The sequence below is a fragment of the Oratosquilla oratoria genome, chromosome 21 (genome assembly GCF_046742065.1).
Source record: "Oratosquilla oratoria isolate Oo_2021 chromosome 21, ASM4674206v1, whole genome shotgun sequence".
Taxonomy (NCBI): domain Eukaryota; kingdom Metazoa; phylum Arthropoda; class Malacostraca; order Stomatopoda; family Squillidae; genus Oratosquilla; species Oratosquilla oratoria.
This window is the reverse complement of record NC_134797.1, coordinates 21,563,515-21,573,514: the sequence shown is the minus strand read 5'-3', so window position 1 is coordinate 21,573,514 and position 10,000 is coordinate 21,563,515. Positions and strand designations below refer to the sequence as shown.

The following is a 10,000-nucleotide window of genomic DNA, read 5'->3' as shown; positions in this document are numbered from 1 at the left end:
CGCCCGTGCCGTAGAACTTATATTAATTCTTGGCTCGAATTTCAATGATTGGAAACCCACAGCCCCTTGATGGACGGCAACGGTCCCTCTGCCATCCCGTACATCTCTCTAAAAAGAAAATTTAAACTGTTGCCTGCGTTGTATTTGACTGTTTCAATGTCATTTGTTGAAAGTAGTAGTACGAGGGAGTAGGTAGTTGCTTAGTTGTTAGCTTTCCTTACATGAAAAAGGAGAAAAAAAAATACAATTGAACTCCATTAATAAAAAGTCCTGTGACCGAATGTCAGCCCCTTGGGGTTCCACCTCCAGATTGAGGGTGAGGCGTTTGACCGTTTTTGAAAAATGGGCTGCAGGGAGGTGATTCTCTCCGCCTTCCATTCTGCAGAATTACGCAGTTACCTGCCGCTGGGTTCTGATAAGAGAATCCATTCAACAATTTTAGTACTCCAGTGTCAAACGAGTACAGTGATATCATAAGCTCACCACCAGCAACACCAATGACACCACCACCAATAACAAAAACAACACCAATAACACCACCACTACCAACAATAATATCAATAACGCCACCACTACCAACAACAACAGCTCTACCAAACAACACCACCACCACCACTACCAACATCAACAACAACAACAACAACTACAACAGCAACAACAACAACAACAACAACAACAAATGACAACCACCCATCTCATCTCTTCAGGGATAAACCCCCTCCCCCCCCCTCCCCACCGTGATAACGTTTGAAAATCCTAAGAGGCACTTGAAGAATGAACCCTTGCCGTTTTGGAAGATAATTTTACCTTCCATTTTTTTTTTCTTTTTTTGTCCGTCCATTCCATTCATCTCCGTGGCACCCACTCATTGACGTCATCTTATTGATAAGAGAGATAAGCAACGGTTACGGTCCGTCGAGCATAACCAGCGCTTCTGTCCTTGGGGAAAATATTGCACCGAATTTTTGGTAAAGGCGAGATGAGGAGAAAGTAGCAGACAGAAGGTGAAAATGGTGAAAATGATCAGTATTCTTTGGGAGGAGACGAGTCTCCGGCCATGAACGATGGGTACGTAGCTCTGGTCCGTAGGGGTGTCACTAAACTCCCCTAACGTATTGGCTGTATACAAATATTACCCTCACAAACATTAGACGGTTTTATTCATCTGAGGGGAGACTCCAGAAACTAGTAGGCTTCGGACCCTAAGTCCTTTGAAGTCTGGATGTACTTCTTCCAGGGGAGAAGTGGAGGCGAGGGTGTGACTACTAAGGATGGCGTGGTGATAGGGTGATGATATGGTTTAACGTCACAAACTCCCCCCTATCGGAAGGCTAAGACGGTGCCCCTCACAGAGGGCTTTGTAGCGTGGAATTTAATGAACCATGCCCTTGGTTCAACTTCGCCTCGACCTTCGCCTCAAGTAACGACGCCCTAACCCGCTCGGGAAGCACTGTATTTAGGAAAAAAAAAGGAAAGGAGAAGCCACTCGTTCTGAGCAGCAAGACCCACCATGCAACAGTTGTCGTCGAGTCGAGTGTTGGGGAAGACGAAGGACATGAGGTCGATCTCAGAGCCTGGACACGTCGTCAGGCTTCCGTTCTTGCAGGAGGTGATGACGTAGAAGTAGTCCGTCGGCACCAGGGGCTTCACGTTGTTCCTGTAGAAGGGGCAGCAGAAGGAAAAGTCTTTATATGTAACACACACAACAAATATAAGTACTGTGGATTTTTTTTTTTTGTGCCCTGTTGTGGAAGTACTGTGTCTTGCTGCATTGCTTCTGACCTGGACAGTAGACAGGAGATAAAAATAAAGATTTAAGATATGAGGGAAACAATGGGTGGTGGAGTGGGGGGCGAAATGGGTGGGAGTGGGTGCAGGTAGCTACCCCCCGTTATATGGGGGAAGAAGGCTTTGGTATATAGACTATGCACTATCTCGATATGAATTTTAATTCACTGTTTCTAAAGAGGAGGAGGAAGAAGAAGAAGAAGAGGAGGAGGAGGAGGAGGAGGAATAGTAATAAATGTTGCCTCAAATTTCACCGAAACCCGCAACCCCACAGAGACTGGCCACGGTCCTCAGCCTTTTTCCATACATATCTCTAGGAAGAAACATTGAACTATTGATGATTTGTAGTAGTGTGGTTTACAGCAGCAGTGGTAGGAAGGGGAATAATCTCAGGTTGTTCGCTCTCCTTTTTCGAAAAGATGGAGATAGAAGAAATAGATTCGAAGTTGACAAAGTTCTTGGGGCGGCACTGTGTGTAGACCGATGGAAACACCTGGACTTAAACTATGGTGTATCAGTTCTACAAAAATATGTTTTTCAGTGTCCAGTAATTATCATAATTCTCTTTATCACATTAATACTGAATATGACAGGAAAAAGGCAAATCAAAATGGGACGGAAACGTCCACAGAATGATGAAAAATAGAGACTCAAAGAAAGATTTCAATTGGATTCCACGTGGAATAAGACTTGTGAGAAGACAGAGAATGTGATGGATGAAAGATGCTGAGGGAGTCTTTGGAGAGATGAGGAACTACTACTGGCGTAGACTCCTCACCTATTTCACTTCAAACCTCTCTTTTGCAATTTCTAAAAAAAAAAAAAAAAAAAAAAAAAAAAAAAAAAAAAAAAAAAAAAAAAAAAAAAAAAAAACACTTTGGGTGCAGTATTCTCCACAGGGACAAAACCTCTACTTAATGATGATGAAATGCTATAGCATTGTAAGGTCACATCATTACCCATGGAATGGACAATACGAGGTATGGGTTCTCATCCTCAGGGACAATAATTATCAATCACGAGTTTAGCACATGATCCAAGACTGTGGTACAATCAAATGTCTGACGTCACAAAGCGTTGGAACCACCTGGCTCTTTTGGAGTATCCGGTCGGTAGCTGGTACTTTTATCACACAATCTTCAATTTTAGTGCTTATTTTCCTCCCTCCCTCCTACAAGGATCTAAATATCTTCCTCTGCTGTACCTTGTCTTCTCTTCATGTATATTTTATCCTCATTGTCTTAATTTCACAGTTTCTATTGAGTACTTTTAAGAGTTTTCTTTGGTTACACATTTAGAGTATCTCCAAGCCTCTTATCAACTATGACTATATTTCCTCAACCTTTCATATAAGGAGAACTGACAGTCACCGATTGTTTACCGCCTTCTAGTACTTTCAGTCGGGGACACAGAAACAGACCCACACTAATATAGCACAGACAGAAATCAAACGATTTTGTTCTAAGATATCTACGGGAGGGTCCAAGGACTGTTGTTGTTCACTGTGAGGCTTCGAGTTTCCATTTAGCGAAACCCGTATCGTTTTTGATCCAAGCAGTGGGCGGGGGCTGGGATGACCCTTCATTCAAAAGGTGATGATGATGATGATATGGTTCAACGTCACCCACTCCCCCCTATCGGAAGGCTAGGACGGTGCCCCTCACAGAGGGCTTTGTACTGTGGAATTTAATGAACCATGCCCTTGGTTCAACTTCGCCGGTGGCAGGATTCGAACCATCCCATCGATCTTCGCCGCAAGTAACGACGCCCTAACCCGGTCAGCCAGCGAGGTTCATTCAGAAGGAGCTAAGTTAATACGAAAAACAAGCGGGTGTTGGATGGGTGTGGCCTTTTGTACTGTATTTTGCAGTATATTCGAAACCTGAGGCAACAGTTTTCACTATCATTAGTTTTGAATGTATACGTTATGTATTCATTAACAGCTAATATGAGACTCCAGACTCCATTCTATATCAAATGTCGTAACTGTAACCTCCAGTTGTGCAACAGATGCTTCCATCTCCATCAAATTAATAAAGGATCAGCAGTGGCATCTGTAGTCTGAATTGTAAGGTTCAGAAGTTGATGTGTCAAATATTTTGGTAGTAGAGTAGTAGGGGTTGTCATATTCTAGTTTTATTTCTGGTAGGGATGTTTCAAAAACTGACAAAAAATGAGAATTGTGGAAGTGAGGCTAAGAACGGAGGTGGGAAGAAAGTTGACAGACTGAGTATGGCAGAAACTACTCAGGTGGCATAGGAAAGAATGAACAAGAAAAGACTAACAAAGAGAATGTGGAAAGCAGAAAAGGGTGAAGTGAGTTTGAGGGGAAGACAGAGAATGAAGTGGATTGATAGGGAACGAAAGTTGACTTCGGATGCACGTGGAATTTCTCCTGAGCGGAATTGAGTGTGCAAAGAATAGTGTGATTGTGAACGGATGTCGCGGCTGAAATGGAGACTTTTCTCCTGAGCAGAATTGAGTATGCAAAGAATAGTGTGAGATTGTGAACGGATGTCGCGGCTAAAATGGAGACTTTTCTTCTGAGCAGAATTGTGTGTGTAAACAATAGTGTGATTGTGAACGGATGTTGCGGCTAAAATGGATGCTTTTTGCATCTGTTTTATAATTAATTTTGGGTACATGCGGTTGAGGCAATTCAGCTTCATCTGTCTGGTCATTTCACAGAAGAGTTGTGCCTCGCTGCAGGTGAACAGGTAGACCCTTCATTTCCGAAGTGGAAAGATGGAATGAGTGAATGAAAGGGTTTTATCTGTTTATGATGTGGGTGGGTGTTTTGACACAGAAATGGCCAATAAAATTCTATGTATCTACCAATTTATCTACTGGTCTATTCCTCTACAAAATATGTGTGTCATAACAACTCATCATACTTACAAAACGAAAGTGACATTATCCTGGTGTCCGTCCAAATCGAGATCGAAGACCGGACCGTGGATGACATTTACTTCGCCCCTGAGGTCCACCCAGGTCTGCAGCGACTTCGTCAGGACAGCCCGGGGGCCGTTCTCGAAGCCCGGCAGGACAGGGGCCATGTTTGTCAGTAAGTAACCCTCCTCCTCCAGGACTTGAGGTCTTTCCAGTTCTGGAAGAAAGGAAAACCCTCAAATTTTATTGGTGAATACTTTTTTCATTATTTTGTTCGTTTTCAGATTGTAATTTTTATATCTTAATTGAATTAGTTCCTATGAAGAAAATAAGAAAAAGAATAATTGTTGCCTTGAGTTCTACTAAGCGGAAAACCTGTTGTCCCCTCGATTTCGGAGGATTCTTGTTAATATATATATCTTTTTTTTCGAAATGATTGCAAAAACTAATTTCTGTTCCTCAGAAATCACATCCATTTTCCACTTTTCTGATACATTTTTAGTTCCTGGAATTGGAAAATTCCTACCAACACATACATCCTATTCCAGGGCTGATACCTTGACCTTGGTGAACAGGCATAAATATCTTAACAAATACAGGATTTACATCGATAAAGATAAAAATCTCTGCAGGGTCACCCATATCAAACAGGTTTTATTGGAGAAATGTGACGAGGATCAATTGACATACACAGTCTCAGGACCCACTGGTAACTGGCTCGTCCATGGGGGTGAACATGGGAATTCTTCGTAGATATATGGAATGCTGTCATAATGATAGCGTGGACTATTGCACACTCCATAGACATAAAGGGCTCTATTGATGTATATTCCCCCAAAATATGGTTACAAAGATTAGAGATTACTGTTACAATCTCCCAAATCTTGCTTCATGGAGAACATAACCAATTAACGAGTGCTCCTGTTAAATCCTCATCACAGGTCAAATAACTGCATTGCCTTCCGTGCTTGTGGACAGTACCACTGAATGTGAGTAAGCAATGCCAAAGCAGATCTAAATCTTGGATACGAAATTGCCTGAACAAGATGAGGGTATACACTTACAACATAGAACTGAATAAGGTCCGAAGGAAGAAAGAAAAGCTTGTGTATCTATAAGACAGTCACCATTTGTTCTAGTGCAGAGGTAAGAAAAAGGAAAGACCCGATAGAGTAAGATTCTTGATAGATAGAAATATTTTTGGTAAGGCGAAATATGTTATTATATCAGATAAGGTCATTTGAAATGTGGTTAGACTATGTAAAAAATACACTTAAAAAGTAATTCATGTTATGCACGAATTATACAGAGTTCAGACGATGACATTGAGTTCTTCTCATATGATGTAGATCAGGTAATGGATCAAGAACAAAATAATACATTTTGGTAGCTGGTGACTTCAATACTAAAATAAAGGACATGACAGGCGAATCATGAGTCGGGAATCATGGAGTAGGTGAGAGGAACAACAAAGGAGAGAAACAAGTTCATTCTGCAGAGAACTACGAATCAAAACAATGATCCTTCACTTATAAAAGGGTGGAAGTTGCAAATGGAGGTGTATAAGTGAAAAAAAAAACGAAATATACTTTACAATAGGAAATGTGGACAAAGGCGTTAGCAATGTTACTTTTACAGATTTAGTAAATATAGGTTGTGAACAAAGAATGGTAGGATGCGCAGCTTAATCAATCAGAACAAATAAAAATAAACTAGTCTTCACGAAGAAAGTGTTGCAAAGGTAAAGAATAAAGGGAAGGAATTTCTTCTGGAAATCAAAAGCAGATTCAAGGATCGAATAAATAGTGAGGGCAACAGTAAGGTTATGAACTGTAATGTATCATTAAAAAAAACTGGGGAGAGAGTACAAAGCACAAAGAACATCAGAGAAAGCAAATACTCCAACATAGTAAGTGACTTACTGTAAAGTAAAAGGACTATACATATTAAGATTAGGAGGGACGAAAAAGAAAAAGAAAGCTGGACTAGGCAATATCATCAAAAAGGCAGAGATCAAAGAAAAGGAAGAGAAACATGGGTCATGTTAGAGACACTATTCGAAAGAGTAAAAGTATTAAAGAAACCGAGCGCAGACTAGCTTTAAGGAGGCAGCAAATACAAAGATTATTCAATAAATGTATTTGCAGACCCTAATAGAGTACTAGAAGTTACAAATGAAGAAGTACTCAGAGCGTTTATCCTAAAGTGTAGGAAATGAGGAAAAAACAATTTGGAGGTTGGCATATTGATAGATCTTCTGAAAGATACAGGGAGAAAAAGTTAATTATATATTAATTTAACAGCCCGGCATGTATGGCAGGACAGTGTTCTTGAATAATGGTGCAATGTTTTAGTTATTCTACTTCACAAGAGAGGAGACTAGGAAGATCTTAATAACCGCCCAACAAATAGCGAGTCTTCAAATGTGTATAAAAGTGGTTTCTAAGACTCTTACAAATAGATTTAATAAAGAAAGTTTTAGATGAAAACCCATCAAGAGAACAGGAAAGCTTTAGAAGCTGATATTTCACTAGACTATCTCCAGACAATAAATCAATTGCTGAGGAGTACAATAGACATCTGTATTTAGCTTTTCTATATTACGAGGACGACTTTGACTTTGTAGAAAATATGACAATACTAAATTCCATATGCAAACATGGTGCACATTAAACCATTGCCAGAGTTCCACAGGTCATTTATGTGAAAGGTACTGTTGTAATTCGACTACATAACAATTTAGAAAAGATAAAGATCGAGAAAGGAGTACGGCAAGATGATACAATTTTATCAAAGTTATTTACATGCATGAAAGATATAATCAGAGGGATGAATTGGAAAGATCTGAACATTAATGGGGAATATTTTGATCACCTTAGATTTAAAAAAGACATTCTCATTTGAGAAATAGAAGAAAACTTGCAAGATATGGTGAGGGACTTCAACAAAGAATGTCCGAAAGTAGGTTTGGAGATGAATACGAGTAAAACTGATGTAATGGTCAATTACAAAGTTCAAAGTAAAGCAACTAATACTTGTTATAGTAATAAGTAAGAATCTGGAAGAAATTTAAGCGTATTAATATTATGGTCGGCTGCTAAAACTAATTAAAGATTACAAAAATTAGATAAAAAATCATATCACAACTGATTGGAAAAAGTTTGACAAATAAAGGAACATGGGAGGTGCTTTACCTATATATCTGAAATGAAAACTTTAGTATCTACAGCAATGCTAAATATGATCTATGGGTTTGAGATTTTGAAAATGACGAAAGCAATGAATACGAAGCCAAGGAGTCCATAGAAGAAAATAGAGAGATCAGTGCTGGAAATAACACTGGAAGGCAATTAAGAGGTCAGCAGACTGGAATGAAAGATATTGTTGTGGTGATAAAGAAGCGGAGGTGGAACTGGAAAGGAATGTTAACCAGAACGTAGGACAGGAGATAGAGCAAGAGTATTAATCACTGAACGTCGTGAGATGGGAACCGTGGAAGACAAAGACTAGACAGAGGACTCCCGAGAGTGGGGGATAAAAGACCTAGTAGCATTTGAAGGTAACTTTCATTCTCCTCGCGGTATCTTCGAAGAAAAAGAAAAAGGAAAATCCCAGAACATCTGACACGGGTCATGGTAAGCTCGTTGGAGGCGACCAAAGGGGTCTCCTCATACCCGAAGGCTTGACACAGTGACCCAAGACACACTGTAAGTGCACCCAAATGATGCGCAACGGTTAGTAATGGACACACCGAGATGGAGAGTTCTGGAGGGCTGGCAAATGCACTTTTGATTTTTTATTTAATTTCATATACGTAATATAAACACACACGACATATTCTTGGTTATTGTAATAATGTACTATAGACATCATCCTATCCTATTATTACGATGAAAATAAAATGAGAAAGACACTGATCACGGTAAAGATCCCCCAGACAGAATGCGTAATCCTCCAAGGCTTACCTTCAGGGAAGAACTGCCTCAGGGTGATGTTGAAGTCGGCGTAAAGTCCGTTATTGATACTCCGGTCACACTGGTCACTCAGGGTCCGCTCGAGTCGCGAGTCAGCCATCCAGCACGGAGGAACTGGATCTTCCTTCTTGAGATCCTGGCACAAGACAATGTTCTTCGTGAGGTATTGTCATAAGAAATCACAATCGCCAAAAGCAGCGTCTCAAAAAAAAAAAAGGTCAATGATCCTATCTGACTCCTTTCAAAGTGAGGTCATATTTTCCAGATTTTGTTTCGGGTTGTGGGATGGATCCCCAGACAATCATATTCAACTTGCGTCGGTGTCACACCATGCGGCGGCGCCGGGTACGGGCAGATTATGGGCAAGTTCAATTAGCTTAGTAAAATCACTTGAGGGTAACCAGAACTCTATATAACGACCACCATCCCCCCCTTGCTAAAGTACTATCATAACCTTTCGAGTCCACTCATAATAACTATGGGAGATTGCTGCAGCCAACAACAAGCCACAACGGCGGCGCCGGCAGTGAGATAGCGGCCTTAGGGAAACCTTTGAAACAAAAAAGTTAAAAAGGGAAAAGTACCTCGATTAAAGAATTTCATTATCTCGTTAAGGGCCAACGAGTCATTGTAGCACATTGAAAAAAAGAAAGGTCCGGCGCCAGATGATTCTATTCGCCTGAAGAGAAGGAAACTCGTTCAAGAGCGACCGAGCTCGGGGACATCCTCAGACTCTCCAGTGCGACGCTCTTCGAGGTTTTCCTTTATCCAAAGAGGTCGTTAGAGGGGGTTTACACGGTTCGTCGAACGCGGTTCGACAGACACGTGTTTAAAGTGATGTGTGAACGGGGTATTTGGTTGTCGAACACGTTGGTTAAACCCCAAATACCCCGTTCACACGTTCACACATCACTTTAAACACGTGTCTGTCGAACCGCGTTCGACGAACCGTTGGACCATGTGAACCCCCTTTTAATGAGCTGGGGGAGTTGGGAGGAGGTTCTTCGGCAAGGGCTCGAAGTTTCTTTGTCCAGGGGGTGCAAACGTTCCCCCGGGGCGAGAGTATCCCTTCTGTCCTGGGGTCACCTCTCCTCTGGTGAACGGAATCTATCTCCGCTGGAGAGAACAAATCCTTCCAGCGTCAGGTTCAAGACAAGAGCTCCTGGCAAGGGAACCTCATCGGGTTGACGAGATCGAGTGCTTTAAACCTCTCGCTACGGAGTCGGAGGGTGGAGATTGTTCCCTTAACTAGAATAAAATCGTCTGGCGACAGGAAGAACAAGACCGCTTGGCGCCAGATATGATAAAACACTAAAGTCTTAAAAGGCAGGTTAACTACCTCATTGTCG

At 41.2% G+C, this 10,000-nt stretch overlaps 1 protein-coding gene across 2 annotated transcripts in view; it reads right to left on the bottom strand.

The window, feature by feature from the left end:
* The window catches only part of LOC143036777 (venom phosphodiesterase 2-like), a 103,125-nt gene that overhangs the window by 8,594 nt on the left and 84,531 nt on the right, over positions 1–10,000 (bottom strand). For both annotated transcript variants that reach the window (XM_076204512.1, XM_076204511.1), the window contains 3 exons: positions 8,643–8,787; positions 4,687–4,894; positions 1,510–1,657 (listed from right to left, as the gene is read on the bottom strand). In XM_076204512.1, coding sequence (XP_076060627.1) covers positions 1,510–1,657; positions 4,687–4,894; positions 8,643–8,787 — 501 coding nt within the window. The remainder of the gene's footprint in view (positions 1–1,509; positions 1,658–4,686; positions 4,895–8,642; positions 8,788–10,000) is intronic.